This window comes from Procambarus clarkii, chromosome 41 (assembly GCF_040958095.1).
Source record: "Procambarus clarkii isolate CNS0578487 chromosome 41, FALCON_Pclarkii_2.0, whole genome shotgun sequence".
Lineage (NCBI taxonomy): Eukaryota > Metazoa > Arthropoda > Malacostraca > Decapoda > Cambaridae > Procambarus > Procambarus clarkii.
In genome coordinates this window covers 6,465,598-6,490,750 of record NC_091190.1, presented here as the reverse complement: position 1 = coordinate 6,490,750, position 25,153 = coordinate 6,465,598, and the positions used below count along the sequence as shown (strand labels likewise).

General features: G+C 43.1%; 1 protein-coding gene across 1 annotated transcript in view; it reads left to right on the top strand.

Moving 5' to 3' along the window:
• LOC123748276 (ionotropic receptor 21a-like) overlaps positions 1–25,153 on the top strand; it is a 460,516-nt gene that overhangs the window by 188,557 nt on the left and 246,806 nt on the right. The window contains exon 4 of the mRNA XM_069339092.1: positions 7,576–7,669. Coding sequence (XP_069195193.1) covers positions 7,576–7,669 — 94 coding nt within the window. The remainder of the gene's footprint in view (positions 1–7,575; positions 7,670–25,153) is intronic.

The window sequence follows — 25,153 nt, the reverse complement described above, 5'->3', positions numbered from 1 at the left end:
GCGCCTCTCAGATCCTTGTCTGTGACTCGTGTACTCTATATATATTTTAACCTAAACCAAACACTTTTACAGTGTTACAATGTCAAGTAACAAATCGTTACAAGTCACAATGACCCAGAACATTCTCATCACAGTGGATTCTCAGTTACTTTAAATTGTATGATTTAATTCTTAATTTGTTGTATAGGCTATTAATAATAACATTATTTCGTCTAGAGCATCTGAGAGTTTACGAGACTTTAAGACTTAGTAACATAAACATTACATGGCATAGCGACACCAGTCCCAGAGTTTATTGTAGGCTTTGTTAGTCATTAACTTTAGATGATTCACAATAACATGTTCCATTCAACATGAATTTCTTTGCAAGACTTACGTTTCTTGTATGTCCTTGACAATTACGGGACATCCGTTATGTGTGTACTAACATACTAACATATTAACATTAATACTAACTTCAAGATAGGTATGTCAGTACTCAACATTGCACTGCGACCCGAGAAATCTCCCCCCGGAGTTAAGTTGGAAATTTCCAACACTAATACAATAATATTGTATTATAATAAATCAGTATTATTATACACTAACTACAGTAGTCACTTAAACTTACTAACAGTAATGTTCACATAAACTAACCATTATATCTACATATGGATGCTGGAATTCTTACGAAACCAAGCACCAGTATTGCATCAGATTATATCTAGTTAAACACATTTATTGCCAGTGTGTTAGAGAATTGAATGTGGTTCTTTAAAATCATCAGTATTCCGTGTGATAATTATTTATGGATAACATAACTCCCAAATAATTCTAAATCGAGAGTTTTTAGTTACAATTGTCATCAAGTAATAGTTTTCTGTCACGCGTGAATGCCATGGAGAAAACTAAAATCTTCTCCATTTCTCGTTTACCACCATAAGACGAGAAAGCAATAATATTTAAATCCCTAGAATCACAACCCAGTCTTTATTAAAGTATTTCAACCACAATTGCGCGAAATAGTATTATTCGTGATAAATAATTTCTGTGGTGAATGCGGGACACGGGTTGAGGGAGGAAGAGACGCCATTGTGTGTGTGTGTGGCGGGCTCGTGTTGCGGAGTGAGCAGCGAGCATACGTACTTGGACAGGAAAGTCGTGGCGTCAGAGTCTGAGACACGTGACGTTGGGATTATCAGCAAGAATTACACTGATACTCAGCTTAGAACGAATAATTATTCTTCCACGTGATCTACAGTGCTCGGAATAATAATAACTCGTCGATATTCAAGCCAAACTCTCAACCACGTGTACAACATTGTGGAAGTTTGAGATTGAGACGCGATACCGGCAGACTTCAGCATAGACTGCACTCATCGATAAGTATATATTTCTTTCTTGATGCATCATTAGAGATTGTATATTTCGTGGGCAGTCTGTCGTTACATCGCAAGACGACTAAAAATCCAATGTTAGTACCGCACTAATCTTTATTTTCTATTTTCATAAATGTTGAGATTTAAGTAGCCTAGTTCAATGCTACGTAATATCCTTTAAATTACAGCTCGTATGTGAGGAGTCAACGAGCCGTTAACTACATTCGTGTTATTCACCTCTAAGGGCTTCAATGTGGAGATCCTGAGATCACGAGGACGAGGCACGAGCGATGTCATAGAAATCGTCTTAAAGCTAAGACTTTTTGTACACATTTAATTACTCAAATTTATTCTACATATCCATGATATTATCATATTGAATGCTTGTCATGTGAACTGGAGATGGATGTGTTTACTTTGATGATTGCTCTTTAATTCTAACAATCATTAATATTTTCTATTTAAATTTACCTATTGATTCTATAATAATTTGGTCACAATATTTTTTATTCAACAATGAACTGGTGCACGAGCCACACTAGTTCCTAGACGTATATGAAGTTCTAGCAATACCCCACCAATGTAGGTGTTTGAGGCTCTGACTTTAGTTAATTAACCATACAGTCCATTATTTATTTAAGTGATTATTCTTTCTAATATTTATCCATAGACACTGGTTCTTCCTTGTGTTTCTAATGATCACTTTTTATTAGTTTCCCTCTATTCTCAAAAGTGGGTGGTCCTTCGTTATTCAATTGATTAATTAAATAATTAAATAATTGAGTCAGGCCCCAAATATCCCACAATCACCACCCCTTAATTCCCAGCCCCTCTCTTCACCACCACCCCTTAGCTCCTTACCTCTCTCTTCAACCCCAACCCTTAACCTCCAGCGTCTCGCTTCCTCATCAACCCTTACATCCCAGTCTCTCTCTTCATCACCACCCCTTAACTCTCAGCCACTCTATTCATCACCAACCCTTAACTCCCAGCTTCTCTCTTCATCACCACCCCTTAACTCCCAGCCTCTCTCTTCATCACCAACCCTAACTCTTTCCCACTCTGTTCATCACCTCCCCTTAACTCCCAGGTTCATTCTTTATCACCAACCCGTAACTCCCAGCCGCTCTCTTCATCACCAACCCTTAACTCACTGCCTCTCTCTTCATCACCCACCCGTAACTTCAAACCTCTCTCTTTATCACCAACCCTTAACTCCCTGACTTACCTTTCATCACCAATCCTTAACTCACTGCCTCTCTCTTCATCACCAACTCTTAACTCCCAGCCTCTCTCTTTATCATTATCCCCTAACTCACTGCCTCTCTCTTAGTCACCAACCCTTAACCTCCAGCCTATCTCTTTATCACCACCCCTTAACTCCCAGTTTCTCTCTTCATCACCAACCCTAAACTTCCAGCCTTTCCCTTCATCACAAACCCTTAACTCCCAGCTTCTCTCTTCATCACCACCCCTTAACTCCCAGCCTCTTTCTTCATCACCAACCCTTAAATCCCAGCCTCTCTCTTCATCACCACTCCTTAACTCCCAGCTTCTCTCTTCATCACCACCCCTTAACTCCCAGCCTCTTTCTTCATCTCAGCCCTAACTCCTTCTCTCTCTCTTCATCACAAACCCTTAACTCCTTGCCTCTTTCTTCATCACCAACCCTTAAATCCCAGCCTCTCTATTAATCACCAACCCTTGACTCCCAGCCACTCTATTCATCACCAACCCTTAACTCCCAGCCTCTCTCTTCATCACCACCCCTTAACTCACAGCCTTTCCCTTCATTACCACCCCTTAACTCCCTGCCTCACTCTTCATCACCACCTATTAACTCCCAGCCTCTCTATTAATCACCAACCCTTAACTCCCAGTCACTCTATTCATCACCAACCCTTAACTCACAGCTTCTCTCTTCATCACCAACCCTTAAATCCCAGCCTCTCTCTTCATCACCACCCCTTAACTCCCAGCCACTCTATTCATCACCAACCCTTAACTCCCAGTCTCTCTCTTCATCACCACCCCTTAACTCACAGCCTCTCTCTTCATCACTAACCCTTAACCCCAGCCTCTCTCTTCATCACTAACCCTTAACTCCCAGCCTCTCTTCATCACCACCCCTTAACCCCAGCCTCTCTCTTCATCACCACCCCTTAACTCCCTGCCTCTCTCTTCATCACTACCCCTTAACTCCCAGCATCTCTCTTCATCACCAACCCTTAACTCCCAGCATCTTTCTTTTTCACAACCCCTTTACGTCCTGCCTCTTTGTTCATCACCACCCCTTAACTCCCAGCCTCTCTCTTCATCGCCACCCCTTAACTTCCTGCCTCTCTTCATCACCACCCCTTAACTCCCAGTCTCTCTCTTCATCTACACCCCTTAACTCTCTGCATCTCTCTTCATAACAAACCATTAACTCCCTGCCTCTCTCTTCATCACCAACCCTTTACTCCGTGGCTGTCTCTTCATCACCATCCCTTAACTCCCTGTCTCTCTCTTTCTCACCACCCCTTAACTCCCAGCCTCTCCATCACTTACTTCATCACTTAAAGAGAGCAGGAATGAAGAAGAAATCAATTCATTTTTCTGCAATGTGATAAGGGGTAGGCAGACCAGGAAAGTGATACATAAAGGCAAACCAACAAAATCCTTAGAGAGAGGGGAATGGAATTATAAGGAGAGGGGGAACAAGGTTCTGAAGATTGCATACACCAACATAGATGGAGTAAGATCGAAGATACTGGAGTTAAGTGATGTAATACAGCTGCAGACACCAGACATTGTTGCACTCACGGAGACAAAACTTGAAGATGTTATTTTAAATATGGTCATATTCCCAAGGGGCTTCTCAATTTGGAGACGGGACAGAAAAATTAGAAAAGGCGGTGGCGTTGCTGTGCTGGTGAAAGAACACCTAAAGGTGAAGGAAATTATGACTGCCAATCCACAAGAAGTTGACATAATAGCCCTAGAGATCTTAAATGAGGATGATAAACTAATGCTAATAAATGCATGTAGTTAACCGCCAAGCAGCACATGGTCAAAGGAGGATCTAGATAGTAAACGTATAGGTCGTATAACAATAATGAGAAAGATTATAGCGAGAGTGAATAACGATAGATCACGACTGTTGATAGTCGGCGACTTCAACTTGAAATCCATCGACTGGGAAGCATATGAAGCTAAAACAGAAGATTTTTAGACGTGTAGATTTGTAGACCTCATCCTGGAAACATTCTTGTATCAACATGTTAAACAAGCTACGAGGATGAGGAAAGGGGACATTCCCTCCATGCTAGATTTGATATTTACCAGGAAGGAGGAAGAAATATTTGACATTCAGTACCTTCCTCCCTTGGGTAAAAGTGACCATGTCTTTTTGGGAATAAAGTATGCAATGCGTTATAATCTGGAAGAAAATAAGAAGGTTGAAGCACTTGAAAAACCTGACTTCAGGAGAGGACATTATGGCGACCTTAGAAATTCTTTTAGTGAGTATAATTTGACAGACTTGTTGCTAAGGAAGGAAGTTAATGAGATGTATGTCAAGTTTTGTGAAATATATGATAAAGGCACAACAAAATGTATACCAAAACAGAGATGCAGAACTAGGAAACAGGATTGGTTCAACAGAAATTACGAGAGGGCCAGAGACCAAAAGACAAAAATGGAATCAATACAGGAAGAGGCCAAACCTCCAAACATACCAGCGATACAAAGATGTGAGAAACAACTACAAGAAACAACAGGGAGCCGGTCGGCCGAGCAGAGGGAGCCGGTCGGCCGAGCGGACAGCACGCTGGACTTGTGATCCTGTGGTCCTGGGTTCGATCCCAGGCGCCGGCGAGAAACAATGGGCAGCGTTTCTTTCACCCTATGCCCCTGTTACCTAGCAGTAAAATAGGTACCTGGGTGTTAGTCAGCTGTCACGGGCTGCTTCCTGGGGGTGGAGGCCTGGTCGAGGACCGGGCCGCGGGGACACTAAAAAAAAGCCCCGAAATCATCTCAAGATAACCTCAAGATCTCAAGATAACGCCAGTGAGGAGAGAGGCAGAAAGAAATTTTGAAAAAGAGATTGCAGACTAATGTAAAACAGAACCAGGTCTATTCAATAAATTCATAAACAACAAATCGCAGGTAAAGAATAATATTCAGAGGTTGAAAATGGGAAATAGATTCATGGAAAATGAAAAGGAAATGTGTGAAACATTAAACGAAAAGTTCCAAAGTGTGTTTGTACAAAATGAAATCGTCAGGGAACCAGACACAATAAGAATTTCAGAAAACAACATAGAGCACATAGAGGTGTCTAGAGACGAAATGGAATAAATGCTCAAGGAGCTAAGTAAGAACAAAGCAGTTGGTCCAGATGGAGTTTCACCATGGGTTCTGAGAGAATGTGCACCTGAGCTCAGCATTCCACTTTAACTGATTTTTCAGGCATCCCTGGTTACAGGAGTTTTAGCTGATGTGTGGAAAAAGGCTAACATAGTTCCAATCTACAAAAGTGGAAGCAGGGAAGACCCCCTTAATTATAGGCCTGTATCATTGACAAGTGTAATAGTGAAAATATTGGAAAAAATAATTAAAACTAAATGGGTAGAACACCTGGAGAGAAACGATATAATATCAGACAGACAGTATGGTTTTCGATCTGGAAGATCCTGTGTAACGAACTTACTGTTTTTATGATCGCGCCAGAGAGATTTTACAGGAAAGAGATGGTTGGGTTGACTGTATCTTTCTGGACCTAAAAAAGGCTTTCGACAGAGTTCCCCATAAGAGGTTGTTCTGGAAACTGGAACATATTGGAGGGGTGACAGGTAAGCTTCTAACATGGATGAAAAATTTCCTAACTGACAGAAAAATGAGGGCCGTAATCAGAGGCAAGGTATCGGATTGGAGGAATGTCACGAGTGGAGTACCAAAGGGTTCAGTTCTTGCACCGGTAATGTTCATTGTCAACATAAACGATCTACCAGTGGGAATACAGAATTATATGAACATGTTTGCTGATGATGCTAAGATAATAGGGAAGATAAGAAACCTAGATGATTGTCATGCCCTTCAAGAAGACCTGGACAAAATAAGTATATGGGGCAACACTTGGCAAATGGAATTTAATGTGAATAAATGCCATGTTATGGAATGGGGAATAGGAGAACATAGACCCCACACAACCTATAAATTATGTGAGAAATCTTTAAAGAATTCTGACAAAAAAGGGATCTAGGGGTGGTTTTAGATAGAAAACTGTCACCTGAGGACCACATTAATAACATTGTGCGAGGAGCCTATGCTACACTTTCTAACTTCAGAATTGCTTTTAAATACATGGATGGAGAAATACTAAAGAAATTGTTTACGACTTTTGTTAGACCTAAGCTAGAATATGCAGCAGTTGTGTGGTGCCTGTATCTTAAGAAGAACATCAACAAACTGGAAAAGGTGCAAAGACATGCTACTAAGTGACTCCCAGAACTGAAGGGCAAGAGCTACGAGGAGAGGTTAAAGGCATTAAATATGCAAAAACTAGAAGATAGAAGAAAAAGAGGCGATATGATACTACGTTCAAAATAGTAACAGAAAACGATAAAATTAATAGGGAAGAATTCCTGTGACCCGGAATGTCAAGAACAAGAGATCATAGATTTAAACTTACGAAACAAAGCTGCCGGGGAAATATAAGAAAATTCACTTTTGTAAACAGAGTGGTAGACGGTTGGAACAAGTTAAGTGAGAAGGTGGTGGAGGCCAAAACCGTCAGTAATTTCAAAGCGTTATATGACAAGGAGTGCTAGGGAGACGGGACACCACGAGCGCAGCTCTCATCTTGTAACTACACTTAGGTAATTACACTTAGGTAATTACTAACCCTTAACTCCCAGCCTCTTTCTTCATCGCCAACCCTTAAATCCCAGCCTCTCTCTTCATCACCAACCCTTAACTCCCAGCCTCTCCATCACAAATCCCAGCCACTCTCTTCATCACCAATCCCTAACTCACTGCTTCTCTCTTCATCACCAACCTTTAACTCCCAGTCACTCTCTTCATCACCACCCCATAACTCCCTGCATCTCTCTTCATCACCACCCCTTACCCAATCCAAATTAACCTATCCTTACTTTTGCTAAGCCATCACAACCTATCATCAATTGACTTATCCATACCTAACATATATTCACGTTACTTAACCAAACGACAGATTCGTGGTGGTGGGCCTCTCCCGAGACCAGTTAGACGGCCTTATTCAATCCAAGAAGGGCAGGAAGACTGTGAACATTGTGGGTCTTGTTCAGGTGAGTGTGGGCCTTGTTCAGTTGAGTGTGGACCTTGTTCAGGTAAGTGTGGGCCTTGTTCAGACGAGTGTGGACCTTGTTCAGGTAAGTGTGGGCCTTGTTCAGACGAGTGTGGGCCTTGTTCAAGTGAGTGTGGGCCTTGTTCAGACGAGTGTGGGCCTTGTTCAGGTGAATGTGGGCCTTGTTCAGGAGAGTGTGGGCCTTGTTCAGGTGAGAGGGGGGCCTTGTTCAGATGAGTGTGGGCCTTGTTAAGATGAGTGTGTGCCCTGTTCAGATGAGTGTGGGCCTTGTTCAGGTGCGTGTGGGCCTTGTTCAGGTGAGTGTGGGCCTTGTTCAGGTGTGTGTGGGCCTTGTTCAGGTGAGTGTGGGCCTTGTTCAGGTGAGTGTGGGCCTTGTTCAGGTGAGTGTGGGCCTTGTTCAGGTGTGTGTGGGCTTTTTTCAGGTGAGTGTGGGCCCTTGTTCAGGTGAGTGTGGGCCTTGTTCTGGTGAGTGTGGGTCTTGTTCTGGTGAGTGTGGGCCATGTTCTAGGTGAGTGTGGGCCTTGTTCAGGTGTGTGTGTGCCTTGTTCAGGTGAGTGTGGACCCTGTTCTGGTGAGTGTGGGCCTTGTTCTGGTGTGTGTGGGCTTTGTTCAGGTGAGTGTGGGCCTTGTTCAGGTGTGTGTGGGCCTTATTCAGGTGAGTGTGGGCCTTGTTCAGGTGTGTATAGACCTTGTTCAGGTGAGTGTGGGTCATGTTCAGGTGAGTGTGAGCCTTGTTCAGGTGAGTGTGGGTCTTGTTCCGGTGAGTGTGGGACTTGTTCTGGCGAGTGTGGGTCTTGTTCAGGTGAGTGTGGGCCTTGTTCTGGTGAGTGTGGGCCTTGTTCAGGTGTGTGTGGGTTTGTTCTGGGGAGAGTGGGCTTTGTTCTGATGAGTGTGGGTCTTGTTATGGTAAATGTGGGCCTTGTTCTGGCGAGTGTGGGCCTTGTTCTGGTGAGTGTGGGCCTTGTTCAGGAGTGTGTGGGCCTTGTGGGAACCGACCTGTTAGATTTATATTTATTTAATTTATATGAATTTATATTTACGTTAATTTATATACTTCGATAGCAATTTGTATAATGATAAGTGGACTGTATTTCTGCAATAATCTCATAATCTCACAAATCGATCCTCTACACATTAGGGGGGGTTTATATTAATTGAATTTATATATATGCAGCCAATCAAACTACAGTATTAGATTACATACATTGAAGAGGTTCCTTATCTTATTTGTACAGCAGGCCTAGTCCACCAGGTATAACTAGGGTGTAGACACCACATTTTCCCTCTTTGAGGTAGCTTCCATCACCCTGGTAACTGATGCACAAAGCATGCTTCCTCGTCTTGACCTGTCAAAAGGGCGCTAGCTGTAAAGCCAGAATCCTATATATGACAGGTATATCAGAGAAACACTGTACATGGAACAATAAAGACCTGGCTTAATTACCTTTAGTATGAGGCTATATCGTGCTCTAACCGGGTCACCCTATATACACTGACATTAATGGCCACAAATGAGAGATAAATGGATTTCGGAAGAACACTTAACTTGATTTGTTGACAGCGTGTTGATAATGGTACACCTTTGGTTTCCATAACACTACGTCCAGGTAAAATTAACAGGAGCCGAATTTGCTCCCGTGAGCCTCTGGTCTAGTACAAACAATGGCTGCCCCTCCTTCCTCACTCCTGCCTGGCTTACATTGTCCAGATGACAGAAAGTGATAGAAGGGTCACATTTACTCTACTTTAATATTGATAATTAAGTTAATTTATATGAGATGTTTTTATGATGGTAAAGTCCAAAGACTAACGTATTTAAGAATAATTCCCACCATAATAGGTGGTGGTTTATAATAGTATGTGGTAATGATATCCCGTTTTCTTTAGACGGTAATTCCACTACAAGTTACATTTTCTATGGGTAACTTGTTTATACAATACAGCTATTATCTGTATGATTATTAAATGGTGTCGGATTTTCCTACATAATTCCCCAGGGGGCTGCTCACGGGTCGAAGTCCTATTTAGAACAGACGAGCACCGATACTCCTCCTTCGAATTATTAGATTAATTTGATGTTAGTAGTTAGTAATCACACATTTGTGCGTCTGTTCGTACAGGACGGATGTCCCGTACTAGAGTTGCAGGGGTTAGAAGTCTAATGCGATTTCATTTCCCTGTCAACTCTTGAAAGGCTAATATTCAAGCCTTATTACATATTATTTAACCCAGAAGACTGAATGTGATCAAGTACTACAGTCAAGTATGATTCAGGGACTGCAGTGAGATCAGTGACATTAGATATAACTTGAAATTTGTTCAGGTAACTGGTCACTGATATATAAACACTGAGGCCCATGGAATACATCTTGATTAAATAATAAATGTATCAAATCAGTCATCAGATTTATTGGGGTTTAATTTAGTTAATTGATTCAGAAGATTGAATAGCTCATCATTAAAGTAAAGTATGGTTCTGAGACTGCAGTGGGTTCAGTGACATTGGTCGTAGTGACTTGTAGCTGTTTTAGGCTACTGTTCACTGATTTGCCACTGAGGCCTCATGAACTCATCTTCAGCTTTAAATGATGATACTAACATCAACCTCTGTTGGTATAGTCAGCTGTAATCTCCTTAGGTTAATGCTACTGGAGAAATATAATCAGCTGACAAATTTAGATTTCTATTGGTATTGTTTATCTGCAGTCATAGGTCTCCTCAGGCTTGATACTGGGCCTGAGAGTAATTTACCTCCTGCAGACTTTAACATGGTTATGCCCTGATATTTAGTAGGGCTACCGATGAATCGATGACAATAGTCTGTCCCTACAAGGAGACCGAAGTCGGTGAGGTGATCAGACTTAATATTATCTGCCAATTTTATTCCTCTATTTCTCAGGAATTTGGCTGTTGCTCTCACACCTTGAACTTGTAGGTCTACTGGTATTTTGTCCACCACAATGGCTTGTACTCGACAGACGTACCTGCCTAAGCGTACTGATGGTTGTACCACCTGGTAGACTTGAGGTCCTGCATCTGTTACAAACCCTGAGATGTTGAATGACATCTGGGCTACAGGCCTTAATTGTAGTTCATCTGCCAGCTTTTTAGTGACATATGTTCTCTGGGATCCTTGGTCAAACAACCCACGGGTATGGACCTTGGCCCTCTTATTCAGGATGGTAATTTGGGCAGTAGGCAAAGTCGTATTACCTTTAGACTTCGCCGATTGGACACTCTTTGTTGGTTGCACCTTGCAGTACTGTACTGTGGTGGGAATGCTATCTTCCACCTTGGGGTTAGGAGACGTTGTTTTGGTGTCTCTGCACAATGCTGCATGGTGCTGACCTTTGTTACACCTATTACAAGGGTGTAATTGGGTATCACAATCCTTGATGTTATGTTTCCTGAGGCACCTCGTGCAATGTTGCAAATCTTTGAGTCGCTCAACACGGGCGCCACTATCAGGAAAATTAGAGCAGTGGTACATTGAATGTTTCTCATTGCAGAACAAACATGTTCCATAGCTTCCAGTACCCTTTGGTGTCACGTTCTTGGGTGACACAGTAACTATAGGCTTGGAGGGTCCCACTGTATATACGCCCACACTGCTACTGTTCCACTTTGGTGTTGAATTATATTGTCTAGATTGATTTGGAGTACCTTTGGTACTCTGTGGTTTACTATTATTGGTTTCTGAGGGTTTACTTGGTGGTTTTAATTTGTCATGTGTTCGTAATTGATGAACTACTGACTTTAAACCTTCAGATATTTCATTCATGGATAAGATGCTTTTATTGTAATGAGCACTCATTTGTCTCAATATGTCCCTAGGTATTTTCTCCTGGACAATTATTTTCAAGACCCCACTCAGCCCCGTTTGTATCTGCTGTCAGGCTGAGGGCATTGATCAATGATTCTACCTCCAGCTTGAAGACTTGGAGTGAATCAGCTGAAGCCTCCGGTGGGGGTAAATGCAACAGCTCATGAACTAAATGTGATGTTCTTACTTCTGGATCAGCATAATTATCCTTGAGGAGTTTTACTGCCAGATCATAGCCGTCATTAGTTAATCTCAGATGGGATACTACTGTTTTAGCCTCACCTGATAATTGGCCTTGCAAATAAGAGAATTTACTACTCTTTGGTAAAGATTGTTTTGAGTCTACAAGGTCAACGAATTTGTTCCAAAATTCGTCCCAATCTTCCTCATCTTTTCCTGAGAAAGTGGGTAAATTAATTGGAGGGAGTCGAGCTTCTGCTTGACTCGTATTAGATGCAACTGTTGTTGTTGTTGCTGTTGCCTTGTTCTGGGCAATTAATTTGACATAAGGCTGTAACGTGGCCTGAGTGTGATCTTCATAATTCGCAAGATCAACCATAATGTCGTCTATTTCTGTTTCTGATAAATTGGTGTTGGTAAGTTCAGCCACATATGTTGCTATTTGGCATTTGATTTGCTCAAATTTACCTGCAGCTGCTTGATAATAGCTTTCCAGGTCAGCATAATCAACTTGAGATTGTTGTGACAAATCTTCACATTTCTTGATCTGTCTTGTTAAGTGGCCTTTAAGACCTGCATGGGTTCTTTTCATTTTCCCTGCATTATCCATACTGGCTAGTTGGTGAAGCCTTGTGGGGCTTGTACTTGGGCTGCTCATAATACTGAACAAGTACTGATGGTAGCCTAGGGTAAATTCTGCACTCACTAGGCTGTAATCCTACCTCTACTAGAGGTTAGCACTTAAAATTAATACACATTATATATATACAATCATACACACTAATGATTTGAGTGATAAACCAGTGTCACTGGAAGTACCTTTAGGTTAGCTCTTCTATATCACCCTAGGATGGTAGAGACACTAATTAATCACTCAAAGGTGTAATGATCATAAGTAAATTATTATATATACACAACTCAACTCGAGTTGATAAAAATTACATCCAAAATAGGGTCTGGACCATTCATTAATGGTGTTAGGTTGTTGAATATAGTACAACTGACTATGGTAATAATGGGACTAGGATGAACGATAATAGTTCAACTAGTCAATGGTAAATATCCTACCCTGTTGTGGGTTGGCAATTAGTAAATATTATACTGTGATCACTAGTGCAATTTATATTAAATAATTCTCTATTTTGGAGAAATAATATACACAATTATTGATAATAGCCTCTTAATTAGCCTCTATGAAACTTCTAATATTATCTAGAAGTATTAAATATTATTAGTGACCTCGCGAAATGAACTCCACAAAATTCGTGGATAATCTCTCGCGAAATTTAACACCACGAAATCCGTGAACAATCCAGCGACACAGCCACTAATTTGGCTGGCTTCAATATTAGCGCTGTCATTTCACAGAATAACACGCCACCAAATCTGTGGGTGTGCATGAAACCGCTGACTAAGGCTTAACTGGGCTGAGGGAGGCTTCTGAGCTCCCTCGAGGCAACGCTGCCGTCTTTGACTGCTGGCTTTGTATAAATCACACTGCACTAGTATATTTAATGAATCCACTGGTTAACTGGTTCATCCGGTACTAAGATGACCAAATGTGGGTTCAAAGGACCAAATAATCCGGTTCTGCAGGTCCAATTAATGTGGGAACCGACCTGTGAGATTTATATTTATTTAATTTATATGAATTTATATTTACGTTAATTTATATACTTCGATAGCAATTTGTATAATGATAAGTGGACTGTATTTCTGCAATAATCTCATAATCTCACAAATCGATCCTCTACACATTAGGGGGGGTTTATATTAATTGAATTTATATATATGCAGCCAATCAAACTACAGTATTAGACTACATACATTGAAGAGGTTCCTTATCTTATTTGTACAGCAGGCCTAGTCCACCAGGTATAACTAGGGTGTAGACACCACATTTTCCCTCTTTGAGGTAGCTTCCATCACCCTGGTAACTGATGCACAAAGCATGCTTCCTCGTCTTGACCTGTCAAAAGGGCGCTAGCTGTAAACCCAGAATCCTATATATGACAGGTATATCAGAGAAACACTGTACATGGAACAATAAAGACCTGGCTTAATTACCTTTAGTATGAGGCTATATCGTGCTCTAACTGGTTCACCCTATATACACTGACATTAATGGCCACAAATGAGAGATAAATGGGTTTCGGAAGAACACTTAACTTGATTTGTTGACAGCGTGTTGATAATGGTACACCTTTGGTTTCCATAACACTACGTCCAAGTAAAATTAACAGGAGCCGAATTTGCTCCCGTGAGCCTCTGGTCTAGTACAAACAATGGCTGCCCCTCCTTCCTCACTCCTGCCTGGCTTACATTGTCCAGATGACAGAAAGTGATAGAAGGGTCACATTTACTCTACTTTAATATTGATAATTAAGTTAATTTATATGAGATGTTTTTATGATGGTAAAGTCCAAAGACTAATGTATTTAAGAATAATTCCCACCATAATAGGTGGTGGTTTATAATAGTATGTGGTAATGATATCCCGTTTTCTTTAGACGGTAATTCCATTACAAGTTACGTTTTCTATGGGTAACTTGTTTATACAATACAGCTATTATCTGTATGATTATTAAATGGTGTCGGATTTTCCGACAGGCCTTGTTCAGGTGTGTGTGGGTCTAGTTCTGGTTAGTGTGGGCCTTGTTCAGGTGAGTGTGGGCCTTGTTCTGGTGAGTGTGGGTCTTCTTCTGGTGAGTGTGGGTCTTGTTCAGGTGAGTGTGGGCCTTGTTCAAGTGAGTGTGGGTCTTGTTTTGGCGAGTGTGGGCCTTGTTCTGGTGAGTGTGGGTCTTGTTCAGGTGAGTGTGGGTCTTGTTCTGGTGAGTGTGGGTCTTCTTCTGGTGAGTGTGGGTCTTGTTCAGGTGAGTGTGGGCCTCGTTCAAGTGAGTGTGGGTCTTGTTTTGGCGAGTGTGGGTCTTCTTCTGGTGAGTGTGGGTCTTGTTCAGGTGAGTGTGGGTCTTGTTCAGGTGAGTGTGGGTCTTGCTCTGGTTAGTGTGGGCCGTGTTCAGGTGTGTGTGGGCCTTGTTCTGGCGAGTGTGGGTCTTGTTCTGGTGAGTGTTGGCCTTGTTCAGGTGTGTGTGGGCCTTGTTCTGGCGAGTGTGGGTCTTGTTCTGGCGAGTGTGGGTCTTCTTCTGGCGAGTGTGGGCCTTGTTCTGGTGAGTGTGGGTCTTGTTCTGGTGAGTATGGGTCTTGTTCTGGCGAGTGTGGGTCTTGTTCTGGCGAGTGTGGGTCTTGTTATGGTGAGTGTGGGCCTTGTTCTGGCGAGTGTGGGCCTTGTTCTGGTGAGTGTGGGCCTTGTTCAGGAGTGTGTGGGCCTTGTTCAGGTGTGTGTGGGTCTAGTTCTGGTTAGTGTGGGCCTTGTTCAGGTGAGTGGGGGCCTTGTTCTGGTGAGTGTGGGTCTTGTTCAGGTGAGTGTGGGTCTTGCTCTGGTTAGTGTGGGCCTTGTTCAGGTGAGTGTGGGCCTTGTTCTGGTGAGTGTGGGTCTTCTTCTGGTGAGTGTGGGCCTTGTTCAAGTGAGTGTGGGTCTTGTTTTGGCGAGTCAGGGCCTTGTTCTGGTGAGTGTGGCTCTTGTTCAGGTGAGTGTGGGTCTTGTTCTGGTGAGTGTGGGTCTTCTTCTGGTGAGTGTGGGTCTTGTTCAGGTGAGTGTGGGCCTCGTTCAAGTGAGTGTGGGTCTTGTTTTGGCGAGTGTGGGTCTTCTTCTGGTGAGTGTGGGTCTTGTTCAGGTGAGTGTGGGTCTTGTTCAGGTGAGTGTGGGTCTTGCTCTGGTTAGTGTGGGCCTTGTTCAGGTGTGTGTGGGCCTTGTTCTGGCGAGTGTGGGTCTTGTTCTGGCGAGTGTGGGTCTTCTTCTGGCGAGTGTGGGCCTTGCTCAGGTGAGTGTGGGCCTTGTTCAGGTAAGTGTGGGCCTTGTTCAGGTGGGTGTGAGCCTTGTTCAGACGAGTGTTGGCCTTGTTCAGATGAGTGTGGGCCTAGTTCAGATGAGTGTGGGCCTAGTTCAGATGAGTGTGGGCCTTGTTCAGTTAAGTGTGGGCCTTGTTCAGGTGAGTGTAGGCCTTGTTCAGGTGAGTGTGAGCCTTGTTCAGGTTAGTGTGGGCCTTGTTCTGGTGAGTGTTGGCCTTGTTCAGGTGAGTGTGGGTCATGTTCAGGTAAGTGTGGGTCTTGTTCTGTTGAGTATGGGCCTTGTTCAGGTGTGTGTGGTCCTTGTTTAGGCGAGTGTGGGTCTTCTGCTGGTGAGTGTGGGTCTTGTTCAGGTGAGTGTGATCATGACGTCACTCCTGCTACTGATCATCGAACGGTCAATATGATTGGTTCCCGCTCATTTGCTGCAATGCTATTGGTCAAATTATAACCTTTTGTGTTGGGTGCCCACGAGACGCCCTGAGCTTCAGGAAAAAGCATTCTCGTGAGGGATCTCTTGCAAAGAGGACGTGTAGCTGTTCTGTCTATCGCCCAATAGACTGAACAACTGTCCATTCCTCACTGTCAAGTTAACTCAGCGTCTGAAAAATATATCACACACTCGCCCAGAATCACGAGTGTGAATATATTGTTCAGAAGCCTATAGTGACAAAATCCCCAGAGCGAAACAGACTGGTATCAGGTAACCCCTGGTGACAAAGATCGTTGTGAGTGACTTAGAGTGAACTAAGGCAGTGCCGCCACCTAAGTAATCTGTGTGTGACTTTACCACAGTGTACCTGTACCACAGTGTACAGTGTAGTGCATGGTACCATATAACCTCAGCCGCCACTCTGTCCCGAGCGTGTACCTCAGTACCTCGAGGCGCCCGCCGCCCTCACTGTACCACGTGACGTCACCACCCTTACTCACCACCAGTGCCAAGTGTGTGTGCGTGTGTCTGTCTGTTAAGCATACAGCACGCCCTCCTGCAGTACCCCAGTGTCAAGTACGGATTGTGGGAAGCCTGTCGTCAATGGTCTCACGTCAGAACGAGCGCCCAGCTGTCAGGCCACCTACGAGTTCTTACATAAATGTGCCTGAGTGAGTGAGTGAGTACGGAAAGGTACCCATCTGTAAGTACAAGATCTTGTCATTGTATAATTGTGTCTGTGCTGATCTGAGGTATCAACCACAGTTCTCACCTTCTCCTACCTGTCCCAGGTTATAGGTGAATCGACGGTGAATGCGTGCAACCTGTCCTCTTAAAAAGAACGTCGCTTTTGGCCGTTTGCCCGTATGGCCGAATATGGACGTAATTTGAAAATGAAAAAAAAATGAAAATAAATTTGGGATTTTTTTTTTCAACAACAGTAAGTTAAGGGTCCTCTGATAGGTTAGGTGGGCAGGAAATTCTCATAAAGTTCAAAAACGGTATAAAAAAACGTTAAAGAAAAGTTTCCTCTTTTAAGCTTGCCGAGTGAGCCGGACGACTCAAACAGAAAACGGAAGAGTACGTCACTTTTGTGAGTCGATTTCATTTCAAATTACATCCAAATTTGGCCATAATGCGCATACGAGCTAAAAGTGACGTTATTTTTAAGAGGGCGGGATGTGTTTTCTGTGTGGTATCACAGCATTTCACTCGTCTGTGAATGTGAGCTTCACATACACCACACATTTAGTTATTGTGTGACATTATTATTGTGCATGGTATTGCCTGTTCCATTGACAGTGTATTTGTTGATTTATTGCATATCATCATTAACGAGTATCCGGTTGGAACTCCTGTGATCCCTTTGCATACCCGCAGTTAGGTTGCCGTGTTAATGATTGGCTGTCAACTGTGTTAAGTTAGGTGTTTCGCCATGAGTGGATACGAGTCGATTAGCCAGACGTCAAGAGTCTCGCTAATACAACCATAGCCTTTCTGACGCCAATCTAAAGTAAATCAAGCACCCTTTGTATTAGTGGTTAAGTTAGTAAATAAACTACTGTTAAGCTTTATGCGGTGTTTCCGTTGAACCACTTCTGAATACTGCCAATCACTCAAGCCTTCAGCTCTAGGTGTCTTCAACACCGAGTTGCCTAATTCACTAGACTATAAATGTGATGAGGACCCTAGGAGTCCCTTAAAAGTGTTAAATCATTGAGGAGATTCCAACGATCAACGTGGAGCAGGACCAGGTGAGGGTAGTCTGAGAAGAGACCCTCAAGGACTCTAACTCGGCCTTGCTCCCAGGCCCTGTACTGTTGCTCTCGTATTTTCTATTCTGCTAATTCCGACAGTTTCGTGAAGCGTCTGCCACATGTACATTGGCGACGTACGCATTGCAGTCGTGAAAGCAAAAAAGAAAATCCCCACATCTGGCGCCCAACGTGATTGGCTTAGTTGGAACCTATGAGCTAGGTTGTACAGTAAAATTTTGCACTTAAATTTTCCCTGAAAATTCAAAAGTGACGAGCAGTATTCAGAGGATGTTTAACACCCTGTTAGGTACACACACCACCAGTATGTCTGAGTGTGGAGAGTACAAACAGCGCTACCTGCATCTTCTCCTGGTCTTGACCACTCTTAGACCTGACGACTACGACACTCTTACTGAGCTTGAGTGTAAGGAACGAGTGGAGCAGCACATGAGGGCCGTGGAAGAGGTGATGCTACGAGCACACATGCAGGATAGTACTGAGGTGGCGTGCACGAGTCTCATCACACTGGATGAGGCTATTGGGGAAGAGACCCCAGTGAGAGATAACACAGTGGGAGAGACCCCAGTGAGAGACAACCTGGAGGTAGAGACCCCTGTGGGTGACGTCACCGAGAATGATGTTACCAGAATCACGCGCGCTTCGGAAGAAAATGGAGTCACGGGGGAATCTAGCCCTTTAAATACTCCGTTGGAGGAATTCTACGGGGGAAGAATCTCAGCCCAAAAGGTCCTTGTGGACGACATCAACTCAAAGAGTAGGTATTACAGGCTCGCATTTATTTACCTTAGAGGAGTACCGTAACCAAGTTAGGGAGTTGGGATTCGTAGGGAATAAAGTAGCAGAGCAAGCTATGAAACTCTGGACTGATCAGCTTGCAGAGAAAGCAAACTCTGGACTGATCAGCAGGAGAGAGAAAACAAACGCTGGACTGGTCAGCAGAACCGAGAAAGTACTGAACGTATAGCTCGCATGCAGTTGCAAGCAAGGCAGGATGACCAGACAAGTGGTCGTTCAACAGAGACTAACGTTGAACAAGGTAAGACTATCAAACTACCTAAACTAGCTAACTTTGATGAGAGGGACGACTCGATGGATGCATACATCAAGCGTTTCGAAGGTCACGCCGCTGATTGCGGGTGGGAAAGATCAATGTGGGCACTCGCTCTTAGTGCATTGTTAAAGGGTAGGGCACTAGCTATCTATCACAGTCTGGGTCCGCACCAGCGCGGAGATTACGAGGCATTGACAACAGCTCTGCTGAACGGTTTTGGCATCACTGCAGACCGGATGCTAGAGAATTTCCGTAGAGCTCAATTGCAAAAAGGAGAGACATATGTGTCAATGTTACAGCGGTTAGAATCGAGTCTAAACCGTTACTGTGAACTCATGGAGACTGCTCCTACGAGCATGGAGTTCTATCAACTGATGATTCAGTGAGAGGTTGTGTTAGCTGGAGCTCTGGAGTAACATTATTATTGCAATAATGGAAGGTTTAGTAAATGATTTGGTGAGTTTGGTTGGAGCTCTGAGAGCAGAGATGGATTCACTGAGGGAGGAGGTATGATGGCTGAGACTTCGAGAGGAAACGAAGGACGAGACCTCATCGTGGAGAGTAGTGAAAGACAGGGGTCTTAAGAGACCTTGACAATGCCGCCTACAGACGCCCTAAGGACGGCAAATTCATTTGCTGTGTTGGAGGACGAGTGCTGTAGTGCGCCTGCAGCGAGGAACGGCAGAGCGCAGGCCCCTCAGGCTGCTCAGAAAGTTAAGGCGGTACCGAAGCGAATTTTGGTTGTGGGAGATTCCCAAGTGAGGTATTTAGACAGAACGTTTTGTGCCAGAGATAGGGGGAACAGATTAAGGGTTTGCTATCCGGGAGCTGGAATTGGTGATATTGTTGAAAACATGAATGATATTATGACGGGAAATGGGAACAAACCCATTATTTGTATTAGTGCAGGGGGTAATGATGTTGGGCGAGTTAGGAGTGAGGAACTAATACAAAGATTTAGGACAGCCATTGAATTAGTTAGGAGCAAGGGAGGAATCCCGATCATATGTGGCATTCTTCCAAGAAAGGGAGTGGGAAATGAATGGATGTTGAGGGCACTTGGTGTCAATTGCCGGCTGGAAAGATATTGCAAATCAAATGCAATATCTTTCATAGACAACTGAGAACGCTTCTATGGAAGAAATGAAATGTATGCTCGATAGATGGGGTGCATCTATCGAGGGCTGGGGTTGTTGCTGTTGCGAACTCGTTGGAACCAGTGGTTAGAGGTGTTTGTTTGGGTTTAAACTGTTAGTAGATAGAGGTATGGGAATTGATTTGGAGGAAGGAGGTAATAAAAGTATGTGTTCGTGGGAGAAAAGAATTGGCAAAATGATCAGGGAAAGAAAAGGGCCTCAAAATAACAATTCACTTAGGATATATTACACTAACAGTAGAAGTCTAAGAAATAAAATTAATGAATTAAATGCTCTTGTCTGCACAGAAAAAATAGATATTATTGCACTTACCGAAACGTGGATGAATGTAGAAAATAGAGAACTATTAGCTGAATATCAGATAAATGGATTTAAACTATTTCACACAGATAGATATATTAGACGAGGAGGGGGAGTAGCCATATATGTTAGGGACAATTTGAAATGTAGTCTCAAAGAGGGAATCAAAACTGAGCCACACACAGAAACTATTTGGATAGAATTAAACGAAAAAGCAAATAATATTATAATAGGAGCTATATATAGGCCACCAAATTTAGACAGAATTGAAGCAAAGCATCTATGGGATGAAATATCTAGAGCATCTAGATCTAACAGTATTTATGTCATGGGTGACTTTAATTTTAGTGGAATAAACTGGGTGAACAAAACAGGGAATAGTGAAGCAGAAGATTTTCTAGAATTAATTGACGATTGCTTTCTTACGCAACACATTAAGGAACCAACGCGGGAAAATAATATTTTAGATTTAGTGTTAACTAACAGGGAAACACAAATTAATGACATCGAAATAGGGAGTGAGCTAGGGAACAGTGATCACAAAGTTATCAGATTTAGCATAGAATGGAATAGACCAGTAGGAGAAAATTCTGTTAAAGTGCCAGATTTTCGAAAAGCTGATTTTAATAGCCTAAGGAATTTTTTGGGTCAAATAGATTGGAAAGTCTTGGGTATGGGGTGTGGGCCGGTCTTAGAGCGAGACATGAACCCAGCGACAGGTGACGTAAAAGGGGATTTCGATGTAGATTTAATATATAACTTATTTAAGAATATTCTAAACAAAGCACAGGAACGTAGTATACCATACAAATTGAATAGATCGAATACTAATGACCCAAAGTGGATAACAAATAATTTAAAGAACCTTTTAGGTAAAAAGAGAGCTTGGTACAAAAGGATTAAGAATGGAGAAGTCAGGTTAGAACAGGAATTCATACAAATGGTTAGAAATGTTAAAAAAGAGATTAGGAAAGCAAAAAGAAACTATGAAGTTCGCATAGCAGAGCAAGCAAAGTCAAATCCTAAAGGTTTTTTTCAGTTATATCGAACTAAAACTAGGGAAAGGATAGGTCCATTAAAATCTGAGACAGGTCAAATAACGGATAATGACAAGGAGATGAGTAGTATTTTTAACAAATATTTTATTTCTGTATTTACTAAAGAAGAACTTAACAATATGCCTTCAGCCGAACAAGTCTATGTGGGTGGGGATGAGGACAGGTTGACTAGTTTAGCAGTTACCAGGGAGGATGTAATTAAACAATTAGAAAAACTAAAACCAAACAAATCCCCAGGGCCGGATGAAGTGTTTGCCAGGGTGCTTAAAGAATGCAAAGAGGAGCTTTCCGAGCCACTGTCTACCATATTTAATAAATCAATAGAGTCAGGCAGAGTGCCAGAGTCATGGAAGGTAGCTAATGTGGTACCAATTTTTAAGAAAGGAGATAGATCACTTGCGTCAAACTATCGGCCAATTAGCCTAACATCTATTGTGGGAAAGTTACTTGAATCAATAATTGCAAATACAATTCGTCTCCATCTTGAAAAACATAAATTAATAAATGAGTCGCAACATGGTTTTACAAATGGCCGTTCATGTTTAACAAATTTGCTAACTTTTTATTCCAGCATAGTTGAGACAGTTGATAGTGGTAAGGATTGTGATGTTGTGTACCTTGACTTTAGCAAAGCTTTTGATACAGTGCCACATGAAAGACTAATTAAAAAAGTAGAAGCTCATGGTATTGGGGGTGCTATATTAACTTGGATTAGGGCATGGCTATTCCAAAGGAAACAGAGAGTTAGTATAAATGGGGTTAAGTCAGAGTGGGAAAATGTTGTTAGTGGAGTGCCTCAGGGTTCTGTCCTGGGACCTCTGTTGTTTATAATATATATAAATGATTTAGTTTCAGGTTTGAGTAGCAACATTTGCAAATTTGCCGATGATACGAAAATCGGTAGGGAAATTAATTCGGAGGAGGACTCACTATCACTTCAAGTTGATCTAGATAGGGTTTTGAAATGGTCAAATGATTGGCAAATGCAGTTTAATGCTGATAAATGTAAAGTTCTGAGGCTAGGTAATGATAATAGAGTTACAAGATACGAGCTAGATGGTGTTGAGATTGCGAAGTCGGATTGCGAAAGGGATCTGGGAGTTATGATTAGTAAGAATTTAAAACAAAAGGATCAATGCATGAATGTTCGTAATAAGGCGAATAGGGCACTGGGATTTATTAATCGAAGCGTTAGTAACAAGACACCTGGTGTGGTTCTTAAGCAATATCTTGCTCTGGTTAGGCCCCATTTAGATTATGCAGTTCAGTTTTGGTCGCCGTATTATAGAATGGATATAAATTCACTTGAACGTGTCCAACGTAGGATGACTAAGTTAATTCCCCAAATTAGAAATCTTTCATATGAAGAAAGATTAACAAAGCTTAAGCTGCATTCACTGGAAAGGCGAAGAGTTAGGGGTGACATGATAGAGGTTTACAAGTGGATGAATGGACATAACAGGGGGGATATTAATAGGGTATTAAAAATATCAACACAAGACAGAACACGAAACAATGGGTATAAATTGGATAAGTTTAGATTTAGGAAAGACTTGGGTAAATACTGGTTCAGTAACAGGGTTGTTGATTTGTGGAGCCAATTGCCGCGTAACGTGGTGGAGGTGGTGTCCCTGGATTGTTTCAAGCGCGGGTTGGACAAGTATATGAGTGGGATTGGGTGGTTATAGAATAGGAGCTGCCTCGTATGGGCCAATAGGCCTTCTGCAGTTACCTTTGTTCTTATGTTCTTGTGAACAGTTCTTAGAAGCATGCGAATCGTCTCTGCGTGTCAAGCTCAAAGAGCAAGAAATTGTGTCAAATCTGTCTATGGCCAAGCAAGCTTATCTGTGGGCTGGGGCCAGGAGACAGGTGAAAGGGGTGAAGCCACACGAGAAGCATCATGCAACAGGTATTGGCGAGGAAGCTAAGCCTAAGACTGGTGTGTCGGGGGAGCAGGGAAACTCCTCCAACAAGCATGTGCACAAGTGCTACACCTGTGGTAAGCCAGGTCATCGGGCAGCTGATTGCAAGGTAAAACCGAAGTCAGGTTACATAGCAGGTGTGAGCTCAAGTGGTAAGAAACATCCCAACGTCGGAAAGGATCCACTAGCTTGGACCCTTGAGGTGGTAGACGGAAATGTTAACGGAAAATCGGCGAAAATCTTCCGTGACAAAGGCGCCACTACCCACCTGGTGAGAACAAGCTTAGTAAAGCCAGGATCTGAGACAGGTAGACATATCTATGTCAAATTCCCAAATGGCTATACTAAAGAGATGGTGGAGGTGTATGTGTGGGTCGACACACCTTACATCAAAGGTATAATCCGCGCCGTTCAACAGGAACGTGCTGTATATGGATTATTATTGGGGAATGTACCGGGAGTCTCTGATTGCCCAAGTCCGCCCTCAAAGAAAACGGGGGAGAGTGAGGTGCGCAGTCGCCCTCAATCAGCTGATGCCAAGGGCGACTTGCCCGGGGATGACGTCACAGGGAGTGACCACACCCTCACCCACCTGAAGAATAAGGGAGTGTCTGCAAAGGTGAAACAAGCAAAAGAACACATGCTCAAACGTTACGAGGACCCTCCTGTAGATGGATCCACAAAGCCGAAGAAGCATGTAAGACGTAAGAACAGGAGAGGACCACGGGGCTCGACATCGACAGGGCCGATCGACCACCCTCTGCTCTCAGCGACGATCGCCGGTGTCTCAGTGATAACCACAGACGAGGAGGTAGGTCAGCCAGGTCTCTTCAATCAACAGCAGCAGGAGACACACCGAGATGTTAAGGTTGATGATCAGCTGTCTGAAGATAAAGTCGACCAGGTTACTCGACTGGTAGCAGAGTACAGGAGGTACTCTCTGACGTCACTAAAGTAGCAAAGGTAGAGGGTTACCGCTTACCTTTGCTAGAGCAACAAGCGGTACGAACAAAACCATATCCTGTTCCTCATCCCCTTGTACCACAAGTGAGAGAAGAACTAGCATCTATGATTAATGCGGGAGTAATAGAGAAGTCGACCTCACCATTCTCAAGCCCGATGGTGTTAGTGAAGAAACCTGGAGGAGGTGTGCGCATCTGCCTCGACTTCAGGAAGTTGAACTCCATCATAGAGTTTGATGCTGAACCGATGTTCAATCAAAATGAGGTCTTCTCGAGGTTAGCTTCCAGTTGCTATTTCTCCAAGCTTGATCTGACAAAAGGATTTTGGCAGATTCCATTAGATGAAGACAGTAAGCGCTGCACTGACTTCGTGACAAGCGAAGGTCTCTTCCAGTTCGCAGTTCTTCCGTTTGGACTGGTGAACGCACCAGCCGTGTTCAACAGAACTATGCACAAGGTCTTGGGGGGAATTACTGGAGTAGAAGTGTTCGTGGACGATGTGCTCATCCACTCTGGTACGTGGGAAGAACATCTGACCTTGCTAAGGCAGGTGTTGGCAAGACTACAAGAAGTAGGAATGGTTGCAACACCCACTAAGTGTGAGTTTGGGTGCAAGGAAGTCAGGTACCTTGGTCACGTGATGGGGGAGGGTTCACCAGGCCGCTGCGTGAGAAGATCACCAAGATCAGTGAAGCCGCTCCACCCACCACCAAGACGCAGGTAAAGTCATTCCTGGGACTTGCAGGGTACTACAGAACTTTCATTCCCAATTTCACTTCCATAGCAACTCCACTAACTAATCTCACCAAGAAGAATGCACGTTAGAGTACGTTGGACAGAAATGGAGAACTCAGCATTCTCGACGCTCAAGAAGAAGCTGACTGAAGCACCCAT